This window comes from Heliangelus exortis, chromosome 12 (assembly GCF_036169615.1).
Source record: "Heliangelus exortis chromosome 12, bHelExo1.hap1, whole genome shotgun sequence".
In the NCBI taxonomy this organism is placed as follows: domain Eukaryota; kingdom Metazoa; phylum Chordata; class Aves; order Apodiformes; family Trochilidae; genus Heliangelus; species Heliangelus exortis.
In genome coordinates this window covers 3,132,157-3,152,863 of record NC_092433.1, presented here as the reverse complement: position 1 = coordinate 3,152,863, position 20,707 = coordinate 3,132,157, and the positions used below count along the sequence as shown (strand labels likewise).

At 43.8% G+C, this 20,707-nt stretch overlaps 1 protein-coding gene across 1 annotated transcript in view; it reads left to right on the top strand.

Moving 5' to 3' along the window:
• EFCC1 (EF-hand and coiled-coil domain containing 1) overlaps positions 1-19,945 on the top strand; it is a 42,163-nt gene extending 22,218 nt beyond the window's left edge. The window contains exons 3-8 of the mRNA XM_071755434.1: positions 8,101-8,246; positions 9,129-9,246; positions 9,535-9,691; positions 15,071-15,229; positions 17,259-17,328; positions 18,779-19,945. Coding sequence (XP_071611535.1) covers positions 8,101-8,246; positions 9,129-9,246; positions 9,535-9,691; positions 15,071-15,229; positions 17,259-17,328; positions 18,779-18,912 — 784 coding nt within the window. The 3' untranslated portion in view covers positions 18,913-19,945. The remainder of the gene's footprint in view (positions 1-8,100; positions 8,247-9,128; positions 9,247-9,534; positions 9,692-15,070; positions 15,230-17,258; positions 17,329-18,778) is intronic.
• The last annotated feature ends 762 nt before the right edge of the window (positions 19,946-20,707 follow it).

Sequence of the window (20,707 nt, the reverse complement as noted above, 5' to 3'; positions counted from 1 at the left end):
CTACTTCAAAAAAAGCATCAGAGCTTAAACATGAAGCAGCCTGCAGAATTCTGCAGCACTCATTGAGAAGCAGCTGTCCCTAAGGAGCTGAGGATGTTTTCACAAACAGCAGTGAATCAGAAACCACCCCAGTGAGGTAATTGTTGTTGTTGTTTCCTGATGCAGGCCCTGGGGCACAGGGAAGCTGTAGCAGAGGGTTGTTCAGCTCCCCCAGGAACTGGGGTCCCTCTGCTCCGGGAGCTTCTGGGCTCCCCTCTGGAGAGCACTTGGGACCTTGTAGGGATCAAACAATCAGAGAGGGCTTCATGCAATTGGCCTGAGAACTTAAGAAATATCTGACCCAGATGTCCCAATTGCTGGTTGCAGCCCTCCTGTAACACATGCTCATGTCTCATTTTCCCAAATGCTGATGAAGAGCCAGGCAGAAGAGACCTGCAGGCAGCTTAAGGCACGATGCTGCTGCTAAGGGAGCCACTTTTCTTCTCTGTTGCTCCAAATCCAGAAGGCCCTGAATTTCTGAAGGTCTGAAACAAGTCCTGAAGGAATTCACGTGCCAGGTGCTTCCAACCACGTTGGGTGAGCTGTGCAGCTCTGCATACATCAAACAGAACTGAAACCCAGGGTTCTGACAGATGCTTTAAGCCCCAAAGAGCTGCTGAATGCAGTGGGGTCCCCACCTGCTGCTAAGTACTCCCTGGCTCTGAAGGGAGAAGACTTTTCTCTACCTAGGAAACATTAAAAGGATCCCTGGACTTTTGGTCTGTACTGCCACACACTCCAGCATGCAGGAGATGACAGAAAGATTCCTTGGGATTAGATAGCACATCTATGTGAAGGAATCCAGGAGGAGCTTTGTTTGCTACACAAGCCATGGCAGAAGGAAATCATCTAGAAGACCCCAGCTCTTTATCTGGCTGACATGTAGCAAGTAGCCTGGTTCCAGCTGGCAGTGTCCTGGCATTTCATGGTGTTTCAGTCAGTTCCAGTCATTCAGGTTTGGTTGTAGGTTTTAAAGCATCTTCCCTGTAAAATACAAGGCAGGATACCAGGAGAGGGAGAATTCTAGAAATAAAAGCTTGGAGATGAGGAAGGACAGCCAGCCCTGGGAGAACACAAACCCACAAGCCAGGCAGAGGCAGCTGGTGTGTGTCTGGTTTCACATGCCCCTGCTGCTGTTCTTGTGGGCTGGGCTAAAGGGAGTTACCAAAAAGTGCCCGAAGAGGTTTTGCCAGTGGGAGCTGTCTAAAAGCAAAGAGGGCTGGAAATCACAGAACTGCAGAGCACCAGGTTGGAAGGGATCTCAAGGGTCACATAGTCCAACCTTTTAGGGCAAAGTACAAACTTGTCCTCACAGGAGCTTCAGCCTCACTTCAGACCCAAACTTTTCAATAAGCTGGAAAAGTAAATTTTTTTGCACTGCTTGTCTGAAAGAGACTTGTAACATGTTGCAGAGTCTTCAGCAACCCTCAGGAAGAAGGATGCCCTGTCCTAAAGTGGGGTAGGAGGATGTAAACCTGAGAAAGGGAAGCCCAGAAGTGTCCAGAGTCTTGTGGGACACAGGCTGGCACAGCCCCCATGCTGAAGTGGCAGCCAGCAGGCTGGAGCCTGCCTGCTGGAAAGGCTTTGGAAAACACTTAGGATCAGGAACCTAATCCACCTTTGGAAAGGTGGGTCAGGGGAATGCAGTGGGTCCATCCAGGATTGAATAAAGCCTTGCTGGTGCTTCAGCTGTCCCTCAGTATTGTCCCTCCAGACAGATTGCTGTGGGGTCCAGTCCCACAGCCATTCCCTTGGGTGCTGGGGGTTCTGGAGGAATCCTGACAGTGCCAGTTCAATGCAAACCTCAGCTCCACTCAATTAAAATTATTGTTCCTATATGGAAGGAAAGGCAACTCAAGAACAAAGCTGCAGAGCTGCTGGGCACAGGGAGGAATGGATCTATGATTTCCATGACCAAGAGGAAAGTTGAATCCAGGTTTTTAACTCAGACTTCCAGGAGATCTTGTGCAAGCTTTAGGAAAGGGCTTTTGTGCCAGGAGCTCAAACAGGAATGAGTGATACTTAAACTTCTCTAGATTTGCTTAGATCTGGATTCTGTGCATCCAAACCCTACCCTTGCAGTGCAAATCAGTGAATTTCTAACTTGCAGGGTGTGGCAAGACAGTTCTTCATTCCAGTGGAACATCTGGAAATCATTTCCTTTATTTTGTCACAAAAGAAGTCATTAAAGGGCAGGAATATCTGAACGACATAATTCCAAAGTGATGTCTGTTTCTCCTGGACAGGGCAGTGATTATTAACTACAAAATACCCCACAGAGAGCAAAAAAAGCAGACTGGTTCATCAAGGATCTACTCATTAACTCCTGCCATGCTATATCATCCCTTCTTAGGCACAGAATTTATAAAAGCACTGTAATTACCCCATCTGTTTAGCCTAATTATCAAATGTTATCTGGTCACTTGGGCTGCTCCCTGGAAGGAGTTTATTAATATGGTAAACTAAAGTTTCAAAGCCAAAAAAAGGTTAAGGAAAACACCAAACAGCAAGGTTCCAAGATCTTGAGCTGCATTTCAGAGCTGAAAAGAATGTATTCTGCAAGTCTGAAAACCTACCTGTGTCTGAAAAAAAATGAAACCTACCTGTGCAGTTCTAATTCAGCTTCCTTAGTCATTTATTTGAAATAAAATCTATCATGACTCAGTTACCTGTACACATGTAACACAGCAGTTATGTGTCAAAACCCTGACTCAAGTAATCCAGCCAGCAGGATGCAGGGGTCTGGCAGAAGCAGAAACTGCTCAAATATACTTAAAACACAAGAATTTGCATCACCACATCTGTGCTTTCTACCAAGAGGATCAGATTCTCCTCAGTCTCTGCACAGATTCCTGCTCCCAGTTAACTCCACAGCTGGCAGCACACTCAGACCAGACAGATCCTCCTCCTCCTCCTCCTCCTCCTCCATGTGGACCTGCACTAGGGGAAGAAGGGAGGAGAAACCAATTTGTGGGTGGTTTTCCCAGTTACTGATAAGAGAAGAGTGACAAGATTTTAAGAACTTGGATAGCAAATTTTATCAGGGAGAGAGTGTGGCCCTTAAGCACTTTTTTTTTTTTTTTTTTTTTTTTTAAATTTCATCTTCTGCACCCTTATCTCTGCCCCAGTCCTGTCTGCTGCTGCTGTCATTGTCACTGTACCTGCTCAGGGTGTGATGCAACCACATTTCCATCAGCAGCTCTCTCCAGCTGTTGCAGTCCTGCATTCTGTCACCCCCTGCAAGATGTAACTCTTTGGGCAGTGCATGGATCCAAAATTTAATTTGATCCAAACTCCAAAACTGAGAGTTCTTGGAAACACACCTCATTTCAGGAATCCAGTTCCTGGCAGCACAAGCACTGGCACAGCTCAGAGCAGAGAGGATCAGGCACGAGGAGATGCAGGACAGGAGCAAGGTGTTAAAGGAGAGATGGAAATAAGGAGCAGTTTTCTTCCTAATTTATTTAGGACTACTCTTTCAGGCTTAAAAAGCTCCTCTGGTCTTTCCTGTGTCTCAAAGCCACCCCTCCCTGTGCCAGTGGTTTTGTCAGGGAGGGCACAGCACCAAAGGAAAACCCCTCCTGGCCCAGTTCCTGGCTGGCAGTGCCAGCTTGCCTGGCACCAGCACAGAGTTACAGCTGCTGCCAAATTTTTCTGTACTTCTTCACACCCATGAAGATGTTCAAGGCCCCTTAGGAATCTGTTTGCTTCCATGACACACCTGAGAAGGTCAGCCTAAGAAACATTTGGAATGTGAGGAGTTCAACCCCCATGCCACAGGAAAAGCAATGTGCAATGGAAGATCTTGGCATCTAAATCTCTGAGAATCAGCAATGCCAGCAACACCAGGGTACCACCCAGGAAATGGGGTTTGCTAATCTGATCACAGATTTTAAGAAGCAAAATAAATAAAAAGCAGCTGCCAAACAAACAGTAATGGCCTGTGCTAAAAGCAGCTGACACCTGAAAACCAGTTGTCCCCAAACAGTCTGAGATGGCAAAAGTTGCTCTTCGGAACAGGACAGTGGGGACAACAAAGGGCAGGTTTCTATTCTCTAATTTCACACAAAAAGTTTGTGTTGTCTCCCAAACACCTGAAAGCATCCCAGGAAGAGCCCTGCAGGACAGCAAGGTGCAGCTGCTGGAGGTGGTGGGGCCATTCCCACATTTGCCTCTTCACAGAGAATGTGCAGAAAGGTGGAAAGATTCTGCAAGAGAACTCACTGCCACCAGCAAAATGATTTGGGTTTTTCTCTAAAGCATGGCAATTTTAGCAAGAAAACAAAAAAACATCAGCCAATAAAAGGAAACCTCCCAGAACTGTGACCAATATTCTAGAGGCTCTTCAGCTACAAATTTATTTCAGTTTAAACCCAGGGTATTTAGTCATCTTTGCTATAGCTTTTAATATTCATGCTTTAAAAAAAAAAATTAAAATCTGTATTTCATGCTTTCCTGATCAAGCTATTTGAAACCTGAGATCAAGCAATTGAAAATCTGAATTGATCACAGAAAATTCATGCCATTTCTGCTGGAGAGGGGTTCACAGGTTACAGCACCAACCAAAAGACAGATGTATGCAGAAAGCCTACACAGACACTTAGCTCCAGCACAGAAATGTGTTTTCTCTGAACATTAAGGAAAAAAATTGTAAATAAATCAAAAATATGCACACCTGTAATCCCCTGTAGGGCATAAACCAAAACTGAAACCATTCTGAGCTCTCTGAACTCTGACAGTTTGGGTGAAATCAGGCAAAAATAAAAATCCCACCTGGTTTTGGCTAGAAACCATAAGTCCCATACTTTTAAAATAAAGCATAGCTGAGTCTGTATAACTCTACTTTGGGCAGTGTACATGTCCACACAGCTGGGGGATCTGCTCCAAGTAAGTCTCAAAGAAACAAGTTACAGGCCTCTGAATGCAGAGGTAATTTCTCAGAACTATTTTATGACTTGCCAGGAATTATTGAAAGGAAAGATTTGCTTAGCTCCAGAAGCAGGTGGGGTTTGCTGCAGCTACAAGTTTCCATAACAATAAGAGGAGAGCCAATTAAAAGCCAATTAGTCATGGCCATTACTTTAAGGCCCAGTACTCTGCAAACCCTCTCCCCTCTTCAATTTTCCTTCTCTGGAGCTGCCCATTATCCTCAGTACAAAGACCTGGAGATAACTGGGGCCAGTTTGCTGTCTCCATGGAAGCCTTGCCAGGCTGTGCCCTACACAACCACTTCCCAGGCATCTTCAGCACTACCTTCCCCTCTGATCTTTGCCCTAAACAACTGTGCTGTTTATTCACTCTTCTCCTTTATGAAGACCCTTTTGATGCTGTATGAATGCTAACAAGAAAAGAATTAAACCTATGTTTAAGGATGAGAGAAGATTCCTCCTTGTAGCATTCACCATGACAGCAAAGCAGACTGCTTGGCCTCTCCTTATGCTGCTCTGTAAATTCCAAAACCTCTGCCACTTGAAAATAAGAGTGCAGGTTTGGCATGAAAGGAAATAAAAAGCTCCCAGATAGGGGAAATTAAAAAAAATAGACCTAGTGGTTAAATTACATGATGAGAAATCAGGGGGTAATGGGGTTTTATTCTTCTGCTACCAAAGAGCACCACCATGAGCCCATCTGTGCCTCCATCACCTCACTTGAGGAGGATGAAATGCTGCCTGTGCCAGCACTGGGAACTAAGGAGCATGAAGCAAGCCTAGATTAATAACCCTCTTGTATGAAGAGAAACCTCCCCTGGGAAGCCAGGCTGAGGGACTGGGGTTGTTCAGCCTGGAGAAGAGGAGGCTCCCAGGTGAGCTCAGAGCAACCTTCCAATATCTGAAGGGGCTACAAGAAAGCTGGGGGAGGGCTTTGGACATGGGGGTGTTGGGAGAGGACAAGGGGAAATGGGTTAAAACTGAAATGGGGAGATTCAGGTTGGACATTAGGAAGAAATTCTTTAATTTGAGGGTGCTGAGCCCCTGTCCCAGGTTGCCCAAGGAAGCTGTGGCTGCCCCATCCCTGGCAGTGTCTCAGCCCAGGCTGGATGGGGTTGGAGCACCCTGGGCTGTGAGAGGGGTCCCTGCACATGCAGGGGGTGGGACTGGATGAGCTTTAAGGTCCCTTCCAACCCAAACCAGGCTGGGATTCTATGATTCTTTGGTTGCATCTGCTTTAAAGACCAGAACAGAGAAAATCTAGTCAGAAATTTGAAAAATCCTTTAAAGTGAATGTATGTTCCTGTACCCATGGCAAAATTAAAAAGAAAAAACAACCTCCTTGCACTACACAGCAAGGATTCACTAGCATCCTTAATGCTGAGTTCTGAGCAGAACCTTCTCCAGCCCAGCTGAAGTTGGTTTCCAGTCACAATGACAAGTTTGCCCTTGCAGCTACCTCAGCAGCATTAGCACCCTCCTTCACATAACCTGACTTAGTACTTTGGTTTTCCTCACCTCATTATAAATACCCTTACAAGAACTACAGATAAGTGAAAGCTGTTACTTAGGCCTTGAATCTCATCTAAATGGAGGGAATCTGCTGTTGTAAGTCCTGAACTGTATGGAAAGGATTGAGGGGTTTTTCCACCAAACTTCCTCACCTTCCTAAATTGAAACCAGGCTGCCAGCTGTAACAGGTTGGTAACAACCAGCAGCTCTCCCATTAAACACCACAGCTGTGACCCAGTTTGCCAGGAAGGATTTTAAGATACAGAATATTCTCAATGATTTATGGATTAAAATCTTAACCAACTTTGAGACTGCAACGAGTGTTCAGTGAAATGTCAGTATCTTTGTGTTATGGAACTAACTCTGGAAACCTCTGAAATCCAAACAGATCCAAACTGCAGCTCAGGTCAAAGAGAGCAATCTGCACACCACCACCTGCAAGCCTCAAGAAACTGTCAGGGATTCTTATTGAGTATAAGACACCCCAAAACATTTTTGCCTTAAAAGAAAGGAAATCAGGACATTTTGGGGGGAAAAAAATTACAAAATGTAAATTTGATGTAAGCTACATCCCAAAGTAATTGTCCACAACACTGAAGCTCTGTGATGCTTCCTGGAACCCTCAGTTTGAATGCCCAAGCTTAACAGTGCTTTTGATTTGTGCACTACTTCATAATTATTTTTTCTGAACTACTGAAGCTAAATGACAAGGCAGGCTGCATTCTGGAAGCTGCCATTTCCCTTGACATTACAGGAAATCCAGTTGTTGCTAAGCTAAATAATACCAGAAATTGTTAACAAAAAGATGTCATTAGTTTTTACATTGTCAGCTCTCCTCCAGGGGCTACAAGTGCTGTTCCTAAGTATGGCTGAGCTCCACTTCTGTCCCTACAGATATTCTGAAACACTGCCTTTTCTTGTTGGTAAATTACATTACTTACTCAGTATGCTGTCACAGGCAACAAGGGAATGAATATTGGTGTGGTTGCTCATGGCCTGACAGCAGCTGTGAGATGAAACAAGAGCTCTCTGCAATAATTTTCTCAAACTTGGCATCAGCTTTTCTGTTACTACAGATAAAGTCCAGTTTCAACCAGTGGATGCACTTGTAGGCAGGAAATATGCAGAAGATTTGTACAAGAAGTTGATGTTATCCAACTTGTTTCAGGAGGGCCAATTTGCTAAGTGCTTTAACTCTCACTTTTTGTTTAGCAAGATGTGTGAAATACAAGGAACATTCACCATACCAAAACTAATCTTAGAAATGACTTAGAGGGAACTTAATTTATGGTAAAACTCCTGAATTGGATTTGTTTTCTTCTGCATATTGATTCTTTGTGAGCTACATAGCAGGTCCTACAGGGAAAAGTACGTTTACCATAGGGTCTGACTCAGAACATACCCTGATGTAAACACTAAAAGGAAATTTTCTCTGAAATAGTGAAAAAAGCAGCAAAGGAAATGTACTCTATAGGAAATGTATAATATTATATATTATAGACCCCACACAGACAAGCTTGGCAGGGCCTGGATTGGTGTTCAGGCAGCTCCATCCACATCCACCCTACGCTGGGCTTTCAACTTTTCTACAAATCCACTTTACTTTGCCCTTCTTTTCCAGGTCAGAAATGGGGAGATTCCAGCTGTCCTCAGGAAGCAGCCCCGAGCAGAAGGTGGGAGCAGCTTTCCCAGAGGGCAGCTCCAGCCTGGCTGCTGTGCAGCACCACCAAGGATCTCCCCAAGGCAGAGCTGGGATGGCTGAGCACGGTACCCAACCCACTCCCCAACTACTTCACTTCCTCAGAGTTGTAAGATCCTCAGCAGAAAAACTAACACAGATACTAAACCCCCAAAGCCACACACCAATCCTAATGAATCTTGAAAACCTAGGCCCAAATAAAAGATAATATCCCAGCTTTCCTCTCACTTTCCACAGAATTATGTTTAGTAAAAGACTAAAAAATGTCTTGCTTATAGCTCTAATTTAAAACTGCTTTTTTGCACAAGTTTCACCTCACCAAATCCTTTCTCCTGGCTTAACAATACAAAGCTTTCACCAATTTGTAAATAAAATATCAGAACATCAGCTAAAATCATTTCCAAGGAAACCATTTGCAGTTAGGTAAAAGATCCACAACACTGAAACATTAGATAGCTATGTAAATAGTACATCTACATATTAAAAGCACTGTCCCTACAAAACACAATGAAAGAATGAATTGAAAAATATTTATATTAAATTCCTGTACCCTGAGTACGTGTTCAGCTGGTACAATGACTGTGAAAAAGAAAATCTTCCACAGTACAGTGGTTTCTGACTCCCCTTGCAAAGTGTAACTCAGCTGTGTACACAAACAGGAACTGCCCCCCAGTACCACACTGATCCTTAGACTTACTTAAAAAAAAAAAAAAAAAAAAAAAAAAAAAAAAAAAGAGAATTGAAGTGAAATAGCCCCAAGTTACCTGCACCAGGATGCTGAAGTCTCCAGGCTCTTAAACCCTACTCCTTGGTGCAGCTCCTGCCCAGGGCACTGGGAAGCAGTCTGGTTGCAGTCTGGGGAGGTGGAGGTGACATAGGTGCAGGTGACACAGGTGCAGCCCCTGAGTGTTGCTGGGGGTGTTGCTAAGGGCTGTTGTTGCTCTCTCCAGCAGAGGCTCAGCTGTTGTGTCTGAAGGGCCAGGCTGCCCCTGAGGAAGAGGAGGAGAAGAGGGCAGGAGCCTCCCATGGGAAGGAAAGACCAGCCAAGCTCCCTTGCTGGGGCAGTGGGTAGGTTGCTGAGATTCCTGCTGTTTAAGCCTTTTCCAAAGGTTATTTCCTGGCCTGAAGGCCCCCTGGCTTCAGTAAGAAGCAGCAGAAGGCTTTGCCCACCTCTGACAGCTCCTGGGAAGCAATCCTGAGGGCTGTTCCCACCTAAGCTGGGCCTGTCTCAGCTAGGATGCTGATTCCTCATCCCTGCTGCCAAGAGTTCTGCAGGAAAAGTGGCTTTGACAAACGTGAACCTTCATCTTGAGCCTCCACTAACTTCTGTTGTTGTTTTTTGATGTATCTATATAGATGTGATGAAAAACTGTGGGAAAAGCTGATGTTTCACTTGGAGGCCAGCAGCAGTGATGGGCAGGAGCTGGAGCTGGCAGAGAGGATCCCCCAGCTCACTGAACAGCCTGAGCTGAAAGGGCACCAAGGGAAGAAACTGGAAACAAATATGGAAGAGGTAACAGGTGGCAAGCAGAGCATGAAAGAGTTAATTCTGTATTTTTAAGTAGCTGCATTTATACCCCCAGGCATGGGTATTTTATCCTGGCCATTCCACTCCCTGGTGCTGCTGTTTCCCACTGTGCTCTCAGCCAGCTCAGGCACCTCCTGCTTCCCTGTAACACATCTCCAGTCTGATTCCAACTTGGAACTCCATTTCTTTGGAGGATGAGATGAACACCAGTCATGGGCTCTTCAAATACCCTCCTTTATTTAAAAGCTTGGTCACTGATGGTACCAGCACAGCCAGAGGTTAAGCAGAGGGTTACTGCTCAGACCCCCACCTCCTCTGGGGACACAGAAACTGTTCCAGAAATGCTGACTGAGATCCAGGGTCTCACTAGTTTGGAATCCTTTGGAGGAGATGATCCAGGTGACTCTAGCTGGTCCTCAGGCTCTGCCAACAGATTAATTTTAATATTTTAATTTAATATATTAATTATATTAATTAATATTTTAATTTAATATATTTTTAAACAAGAACTTTTGGGTTTAGCAGCTTCTCCAGCTTTCCTCCAGCAGGGAGGTAAAAGCCCCACTGCAGTACCCATGGGTTTTACTGTTAAATAATGGGAACTTCAGCTGTTGCTGGGTGCAGATTTAACTGCTGGCAATCTTATTGGGAAACAGAAATAATGCATGCCATGCACTGCTTTGGTCTGCTTTGCTTCAAGGTTCAGATAGTGCTTGTTCAGTATTTTATCTCCCTTTTTTAAAAAGGCATAAAGATTTCAGCAGTTTTTGGAAGAATTATATTAACGGATAAGCCATTTAAATTAATAGTAAATTATTCAGCTTCTTTAGATGTTGCCATTTCTTAGTATTTTGTATCATTTCCCCCCTTGACTAAATTAAATTAAAGTGTTTACTTGTGAGGGAAAACAAATTTAAAACCAGAATAAAATCCTACTTGTGTCTTATCCAATTTGCAGTGCTCAATATATTCCAGCAATACTCCTCAGAGGAACAGAAAGCTTCCTTCTATACTGCTTAACATCATTTCACATAAGAAACTACATTTATTCTCCAACTTATTCTCAAACTAACAAACTAGTTAGTTCCAGTTTTGTTCTTTGACATTTGTCTTCTGCAGTATCACATTGCCTTCTTTTTAATCTCTGCTGATGGGTATCAATTCTGTGCACTTTGTTCAGAAAAGTACCAGCACTGAGAGATTAGAACAAAATTCCAGGACAAAAATGGAATCTCTTTCTCTTGATTTAAAGACAAGCAGGGGGTGATTAACACAGAGCCATTCACTGCAACATTAGACCAGTGGGATGAATCATTTTGAGCCTGTTACAAATTTGTCCTCTGAACCCTCTTACTTTTATTTAGCCAGCACCTGAATCTTGTGTGCAGTTATAGGTTTGGCATTTTTGATGCTACAAATCAGACAAGTGATAAGAAGTTCCTTTAAAAAAGGTGACTGTTCCTGTAATCAACACAAAGAGCATTTCTAAGTCTTAATTTACTCTCCTCTAACTTGATATAATGGCTCAATAAATAAATCACCAAGAACACTTTCTCTGAAGACCTGACAAATGACCTTTTACATTGCTCTGTATACTTCTATTTGGACCTGCTCAATGCTGAAAATTAGACCAATAACAACAAAACTAACATAAAAACCTCAGCAAGCAAATGAACAGCCAGACTCTCCAATGCTGAGCAATCATTGCTTCAGTGACTTGTGAAGCCAGAGAAGAGTTCTGAAATGGGCCATGTCTACAAAGTTCTGCTTTCCAACAACGGAGCATTTAACAGCAGTTTCTGCTGAAGAACGGGGTGATGAAGGTGTCAGGATCTGGGATAAAAGATGGAGAAAACAGGAGTGAATTCTAAAAATAAAGTGGTCTGCTGCCCAGTGTAGTGTTGCAAAGCCATGGCAATGATTTTCTCTAAAAGGTCACATGCAAGCTGCCAGCTTAATTAAAAAGACAATTAGTTTATGGCCTGCCATACAGGGGCAAATGAGAAGTTTACCCTGATATGCACATGATGGCAAACAGCAGCTGCTTAGAGAGAAGCAATGAAACAGCACAGAGGATTTTCCTCCTGTTCCCTCTCACCTGGTTCCCAAGGCACCAGGACACACACACCTGGATCTGGATGTTGCCAGGAGTGCAGGTTAATGCCAGCAGTGGAGCTATTAACCATGAATTCACCTTTTCTTTCTTTCAAGCTTGTGGTATCTCAGGGCAAGGACTCTCACATGCTACTTAGAAAGGAACAGGTTTTGATGGTTTGCTTTGCTTTCAGTTTGCTGCCTGATCATCCACTGCCACCTGGGTTTTGTGCTTGGAAATCAGCAACCCACCTGTCTCTTATAATTTTACAGACCTTTGTCACCAGAAATCCTGCCTTATTACCACCTTTCCCAGTCTGCCTCAGCTCTCTTGCTAGAGACACCATTACTTAATTCTGTTGTCTCACTTTATTTTTCCATGTACTTTTCAAGCTCTATGACCCTTTTTGAATGAAAAGAACTGAAAATGTCCTTAACATTGAAATGCAAACCCTTCATGGCACAGTCAGAGTTCCTCTCCTCATGGCTCCTTTATATCTCTGCTGGGCTTGTCCAGAAGCTCTTCTACATCTCCTTGTGATCAGCTGCCACCAGAGCACACGTGTGACACTGTGTGCCTGTCCCACATGCCTTACTTTGCATTACTGGCACTGAATTTCACCTGCCCAGAGCTGTTCAGTGTCAGGAACTGCTTTAATTCTTCACAGTCAGCTTTCCTTTTATTATCCCCAAAAAATTGTATTGAGAGCAAACTTAAAACACTTTGACATTCAGCTTTTGTAAAAATGATTTCTCAATATAGTGGACAGCTCAGGTCTTAGCAGAGCTCCTTAGGAGACCCTGGGGATTATCTGCCTGCCCTGCAGGATGTGTCTGTCACCCTGGGCTCTGCCCCCAGCCTGGGACCAGCTCTACATCCATGCCAGGATCTCTGCTACTGCCCCCTGACAATTACTTTTTACTTTCATTTTGAGTCTTTGGTGATGAATCTTTTCAAAAGCTTTTTGCAGCTTTGAAATACACATTATGAACTGAATTACCATGATTCATATATATTCCTAGACCCTCTCCAAGAAACCTAACTCCATTACAGTTCCTACCAATTGGCCTGACAGTTCCTGATGCTCTTGAGGTGACTTGGTGTTCCTCAGATCATCTCCACAGCCTCACTTAAGAACTGCTGCTCCATTTGCCACCTTCTGGTCCTTTGAAGTGAAATGATTTGAAAGGTAAATCCCCCAGCCTGGCTCAGCACTTCATTCTGCTGTTCTCTTCTTCTTTTCTTCCCATTTTGGAAATGTTTCTCAGGTTCATTGCTTGTAAAAAAACGGCTGCAAGAGCCTCTCTAGATTCTGAGGGAAATCCAATAGAATTCTTTTTCCTTCCATTCCATAGGGGACTTGTGCATATTGATTATTGATTGGCCTTGATATATTTGCACACACTACTCTGAATGCCTTTCCCCATGGCATTCTCCCCCTTCTGTAGGAGGGAGAGGTATCAACTGCTGACTTCTGGAAGCTGGTGCTTGGCAAGGTGGTGTTTCCAGTGCACCCCCAAGGCACAGCTCCCAAACCAGGCTCTGCTGGGCCAGTCTGGCAGAGCTAAGAACTAAACCCATTCCTAACTGTTGTCCTGATCTTATTGCAAATATTAAGGTAAGAACAGATGTAACCTGGCTCAGGAAAACACCTGGGAGGATGTTTTAATTCATGGGACACTGAGCCGCTGTCTTCAAGCCCAGAAGAAAAAAAAAAAAAACTGCATCCATTTTATCTGCGTGGAAGAAAGGGATGGAATCCTGAGGCACCACCCGGTGGCGGGTGGGGGTAACTGCGGTGAGAGCAGCTTCCTACCTGTAGCAAAGGGAATGGCCAAGAAAAGGGGCTTGAGGAGCAGTCAGGATGCAGAGGCAGCAGCAGCCGCCCCGGGTGGCACTCGGGGCTCAGTGTCCCTGTGCTCTGCCCAGCCCTGGTTATCCCACATTCCCAGGAGATCTCTTTCCACACCTGCAGGGATGGTGATTCCATCCCCTCCCTGGCACTGCCCTCTGGGACATTCCTGTAGCACTGTCAGAAACTCAGCTGACTCTGGAGAAGGCTCAGTGTGGCCCAGGGGTTTTCTTTTTCTGCTCTGATGCCATTCTGTGGTTTAGGAAACTGAAGTCCCTTCCCATCATTAAAATTCATTAGGATACAAATTTTCACCAAAAATACCTATTGAAGAGTGTATATACTAAGGCCTTTAGCTTTTCTAATTCAACTTTTTCCTTAGTTATTTCTAAAACTGCAATAAAGGGTGGCAATGAAAATAAATAAATGCAATAAGTGGCAACAAAAAGGGATTAACAGAGCCAGAAATGGCAAGCTTGATTTTTATTTTGATTTTGTGTTTCAGTTAAATATTATTAAATAGATTGTGTGTACAGCAAGAAATTACAAAAAAAGTAATATCTCAGTGCTCTCTGAGGTCCAAAAGTAATACTTAAGTGATGTATTTTCCAGGGGATGCTTTTCAGGCTCTTTTTAGCAACCTGGTCACATATCTGAAACAGGCTGTGACAATCAAAGATATTTTATTTTGCCAGTGGTGTGGAAGCTTTGTAGTAAAAAATACATCACTTCTGTTTTGCATTGAGACAAAAGCAAGAGTTGGAATCCTGAACATTTTTCCACAGGGAGGCCTGAGAGAACTGAGAAGTCATTCCAGTTGTGAGGAGTCCTCTTCTGCCTAGAACTTCTGCAGTGCTCCCAAGCCTGGTTGAACCTGGACTTTTCTTGGTGTGCTTCACCAAGCAAGCAGACCAATGGTTTGCAGAACCAGAATCTGAATTATTTTCTTACTTAAGGCACCTTTTTTTCTTTACAAAACCAAAACACTTGGAAGAAATTAGCTAACTGCCTTCTTATTCTACTGAATGTACAGATGATTGAGTGGGATGTAGGAGTTGGCAGACAAAAATACAAGCCCACTGGTGAAGGCACAGAGATGAGTTATGCTTTACAGAGAAGGTCAGTGATGGAAATGATTAGAAAGCTGAAAGAGTAATGGTAATGCTTGAAATTTCTGAATGATCTGCTTGGCTCCAGTCTGAATGACTGCCCTGATGTGCATGAGCAAAGGATGCATTTCCTAGCAACCCCTGAGCCTTCCCTTTCTGCAGAACATTAAAGAAATGTACTTGCCTTCAAAATAACCTTCTGGAGTGAGCTGACATTTCTCAGATAAGGGGGGGAAAATTAGCTTTGCAATTATTGGGTAAGAAAGTGAAAAGCTTCAGCTCTCTTCATTTCCTGTGTCCTTGTCCAGCTGAAAAGCCCATTGCTGGGGGAACTGCAGCAAAAGGCAGAGGAGACTGAGCTGCTGAAGATGGAGCTGCAGATGTTGGAGACTGAGAGAGTTAGGCTGTCCCTGGTGGAAGAAAAGCTCCTGGATGTTCTACAGCTCCTTCAACAACTCCGAGACTTGGTATGGCAAAAAAAGACTCACAACTGGTTTTGAAAGTCTCCCTTTCAGACTAAAAAAGGATGTTCACACCTTATCTTAAATACAGGAGATGGTTTTGCTTGTGTTTGCCCTAGAACTGGCTGGTGATTGCAGGAAACTTTTAGACCTCTATGGATGACTTGAAATCTCTTATACCTAGATCTTTAAGCTCTCATTATCTTCTAAAAAAATTTTAGAGGAAACAAGGAAAACAGAAATTCTAGTGATCAGAAAGGTTCTAGAAGATCCTTTATTTTTCCCTCCTGAAAAGGCTCTTCATTTACCTGCATCCTGCAGTGGCACTGAGTCAGTATTAAAGGAATAAAAGTCCTTCCTAGATACAAAGAAAGTACTTTTTGTGAGAAGTGGCTGACCCAGTTAATAATCCAAATATGGACCTATAAAAGCTGATGTACTCACATCCCAGAAATACCTGGCCAGTGTGGCAGCTCAGACCTTTAGAAAATAAGTTTAAAGCTCCTGCATTAACAATAATGGGAATGATAATGGTAAGGGCTGGTGAAAAGATGGAAAAACTGGATAATGTGCAGCACACAGACTGTGCTGGGAGCCACACTGGACTGCTAGGACCCAATTTATTTGCTAATGGCTGAAGGGTTCTCATTTTTCAGCAAATCTCTGCTTAATTTGTGTGAGATGAGAACATCTCCTCAGCTATCACTTTGTTTGAAGTGTGCTCGTGTTCCACTGATGAGTCTGGGGAGCAAGGGCAATATCTCATCATCTGATAACTTATTTCAGCACTTGACAGGGAAATTCTGCTGTCACATTGCAAGTCTGACACTTGCATCAATACCAATCCAGGGAAGGGTTAAACTTGTAAAGACTGTGACTGGCAACAAGCACAATAACCTTTTGTGTCAAGACTTCACCGTGTCATCCCCTGGTCAGTGGTGTTACAGCAAATCATTCCTGCTCAGGAGCCAATCCATCACAGAAGGTGCCACATCTCAGTGACAACAGCACTTCCAGCTAATGCCACCACTGCTCCCACCTCCCTGAGCACCAACACAGCCCCCATGCTGCCAACAGACCCATTCACAGCATTCCCAGGAGAGCTGAGCAAGGATCCCCTAAGTTCCTGATGAGATCTATCTTAGACAAAAGAAAGCTTCTGCATCAGAAACTGGTTTGAGCTGTCACTTCCTCAGCAGATTCACATTCTTGTTTTAAAAACCTCAAGCATCTCATTTGCACCAGAATCTCCCAGACAGCAATGACTGTCCAGAGGCTCTGGTGGGGCTGGTGATGTGGTGTGGAATCCCAGCCCAGTGCTCTCCAGGACAGCCCAGCCTGGGGCAGACAAGCAGAAGGTGGCTGAGGTGTCAGGAAGCACTGCCAGGGTTGGCAAACCACCCTTCCTCCAGAATAGCTTCCACCTGCTTGCACTTCTTGAAATGAGAACAAGAACCTGTCCCTGCAGATCTGGGTGCTCTGGGTGCTGATTAAACTGATTGCAAGGCCACCCCCCAGAATGTGTCTCCACAGCAAGTGTAGAGAGTTTTTCCAGACATTAGGTAATGTCCCACCAGATTTCTAATATGCAACAGCTTCTGGAAAAGGCCATCCAAATCCTGGGAAGTGGTTCCCAGTGGTTCCCGGTGCTGGGCCCCAGACGTGGGTCCCACACCAAGCCTGTCCCTTCACACAGCCCCAGCACAGGGCTGAAGCTTTTGTCATGCATGCCCTGCTCACACTCCTTGAAGGTTTTTTGCCTTTTGTTTAGTCTGGAAAATTCTAATTTTTTCCCCTGAATAACTGCTATTTATCTTTCTACAGCCATACTGAGGAACTGGAGCTCTCCACAGTCTGCTCTTATTTGAGCAGTACCTAATATAAAGGGCTTGAAAATAAAGCCTTGTGTTATCAGGATTCAGTTTCATTCAGTTTTGATTTTCAAATGCAAATGCACTGTGCTTGGATTTTGTTGCATACGTTCAGAATGGTGAAGGACATATTTGTGCCATAAAATTATTTTTTTTTTTTAAAGAACATATCTAAGCGAGCCTTGGGGAAAATCCTGCTGAGCACTTTGGAGTCCTGCCATGACCCCCAGCCTGGTAAGAAAAATAAATCACATATCAAGACCAAGAAGCACAAAAAGTGTCCTTTGGGGAAAAACATGAGATAATGAACAGATGAGTAGGGAAAAAATATTTCAACTACTGGGGGACAGGCTAAGGAGAAAGAAGTACTATGTAAGAAGATTAACTCTGGAAAGTTATGCTTTCTAGTCTGTAACACACTGGAAACAGGACCACATCCAGGGCTTTTTTTAGCCAAATGTTAATTAGAATCTGGCCTTAGGGGAACAATTTGATATCCCACTAATGTCTGTAGGGCTTCATTGATATGAGAAATGAGAAAACATAACCAAGACTTTCAAGCACCTACTTATCAGGTTTGCTGTCCCACTGAGTGTTGTATTCCTCTGCTGCAACACAAACCAATCCACAGCCCAGAGAATGTCTGTACAGAAACCCATCAAACCTGCACTCCTCTTTCCTCTTCCTCTGATGAAAATTCAGCTTGCAAACTCCTCTCCTTGGACAATTCCCTGCTGTGCCAGAGCTGCCTTTGTAGGAACCCTGGAGAGATCCCAGCCAGGAGGTTTAGATTTGATTGCTTTGTTCCTCTTTACCTTCATGAAATGAACATCCTGTCCCAAGCCTAACAACAGGGTTTGGAGGTGCTTTTAATAGTCAGACCTGAGACTATAAAAGACTCCACGTGGCCTGAGGGTTTAATTTTGAAGACTGTTACTAACAGTGCTTTAGGAAGAATACCCTACAAAACACCCTGGGTTTTGCAGTTTCCAAGCCTTGTTGTTACTAGTGTCCAGCAAGTCAGGGTGAGAGAGCAAAGGCAGAACTTTGTTGGTTCCAGGACACCAAAACCCAGAGAGAAACTGTGTCTGAGCCATGGCTCAGAGAAGAGGAGCCTGGTAGTGTCTAACACAGTGTCCAGAAGTTTCTCCTCCCTCTCCTGCAGACGAATGCTGCTGGAACAAAGTGCCTCTCTCTGTAGAGGCAGCACAGCTCAGCTTCCTAAAATGACAGCCAGGAGTGCAGCAACCTCCTGCAGCTCTCTGTCCATCCTGCACCACTGCTGCCAGGCTCATCTCTGCTTTCAGTTTTCTGCCTGTGCACTTGGTATGACTTCAGCAGCTTTCTCAGGTCTTTGTAATCAAACGTCTTCCTTTTTGATGTGACTTAAGTAGATGGTTGCATTAGCACCTCTCTGTTGTGATAGGAAATAAGTCTTTGTGCACATAAGAGTTCAGTGAATGAGAAGGGAATGAAGCAAGAGCACCAGCAGAGACAACAGCCCTTGAACCCTGTCCCACTTTCATTTTTATAAGGACAGGAGTTCATTATTTGGTCTCAAAATTCAGAGATTTCATGCTCACTACCTATGAGCACCTATGAGAAAAAGACTTCGTGTCACAACTGTTGAACTGCAACTTTCTCTCATTGTCCAAATGATAATACTGTGATTTTCTTTTAAAAGGAAAAGCCCACCTGTTTGAAGTCCTAGATACCCTTTACCAGGAGCTGAGAGCCTGTGAACTCTTCCAAAGGCAGCCTGCAGAGAAGGTGCAGGGGCAGCAGTCCCTGGCTAACCCACTGGTCATCTCGTGCTGAGCACCAGTGCCAGCTCCAGCCCTCAGGACCAGCCCAAGAGCTCCTGCATCCAAACACACCTTGGGTGAAAAGGATTTGTCCAGTTCCACGGAGCTCAGTAATGAAAAGAGTAACAAATTCAGCCATAATCCAAGTTGTGTTATTGTGGGAAGAGCACCGGGTCCTCAGCTCCCATCAAACCCCCCAAACATGGAGGAGCATTCAGGTGATGTGTGGATCACAGAATCTCAGAACCATCAGAGTTGGAAGGGGCCTCTAGAGATCATCCAGCCCAACTCTCCCACTGAAGCAGGATCACCCAGAGCACATCACCCAGGACTGCATCCAGGCAGGTTTTGAGTATCTCCAGAGAAGGGGACTCCACACCCTCCCTGGGCAGCCTGGGCCAAGGTCTTGTCACCTTCAGAGTGAAAAAGTTTTTTCTAATGTTTAAATGGAACTTCCCATGTTCCAGCTTGTGCCTCATCCTGTCACTGGGAAGTACTGAGAAGGGTCCTGCTCCATCTGCCTTGCACCCACCCTTGAGCTGCCAGCATGGAGAGCTGGTGTATGAAAGGTGTCTGTGTCTGTGTTTGGGAGGCAGTTATTCACCTTATTTAACTCTAAAGTTAGATTTGTCATTGCTCTGCTGAATGTTAGACTTGTAATTATAGAGGTGCCTTGGAAATCTGCAACTGCCTTTCCTGATGACAGGCTGTGAGTTCCCATTAAAAGTTCAATTTAACCACTTGAAAAAGGTACAAAGGGAAAGGGCTCTCAGGGAAAGGAAAGGCTGAAAAATTCATTTTGCAACAGCTGCCATTGTGGCATTAGCAAAGGGCACGTGCAGTCCATAACTTTGTTCTCTCATTTAATTTCCCTCAGTGCAACTGCAGAGACACAAAGCTGAGCCCCACTTGCAGAGAAATGACTGTAAAGTGCTGGGCATAATCCTGGTGCCACACAACATTTTAATCAGTAATAAAATCATTCCTGGGGGTAAAAGTAAAATAAAGTTTGCTTCCAAAACGCTTTTGCTGTTTCATTCAATTGTCCAATACAGAAACTAAAGAGCCAGAGTCCTTAAATGACCCAAGTGAATTCATGTCAGTGAAGAGGTGCACTGCAGGCTGTGAGATGACTTCCCTGCCTGCAATGAGACCATTCCATTCAGAACTGGGCATACAGGAATTCTTCCCATGAAAATGTTTTCCTTACAAGAATAAGGTCAGTACCACAATAGAACCTGGGGGATAAGATTTCTATACACTGTGTACCTTACACACACCTCCATCCAACACTGTGATACATTACTTAGCATTTAGAGAGGTGTTGGTAATGGAAGTTTGCTCTAGGGCTTTTCATTTCATTTTAGAGGAGAGAGAAAAAAAAACCATGGAAGAAACTCTGTTCAGTGCTGGTTTATTTGTTTGTTTGGGGTTTTTTTCTGGTTTAAGAGAGGAAGATTTAAAGAATAGATATATATTTTTCATGTGGATTTTTCATAAAGATAAATTAGATATATATATGTACTGCAATATTCACTGTGTAAGAAAGAAAACTGTACACTAATATTAAATATATTACTAACATAGTACTAAGCATAATATACTATTACTTAGTATATACTGAACTATTTGCTAATATTATGTACTACAAAAAATTGCAGACTAAAAGTGCAAAGAACAGAAATTAAAATCAGCAGAAGGAACTTCCCTTCTTGGGTTCATTTTTAAAAAAAATACCAAGAACAATTATCAGGTTACGTTTTGTACAGCTCTCTTGGACATTCCCAGGAATACCATATATATTTAAA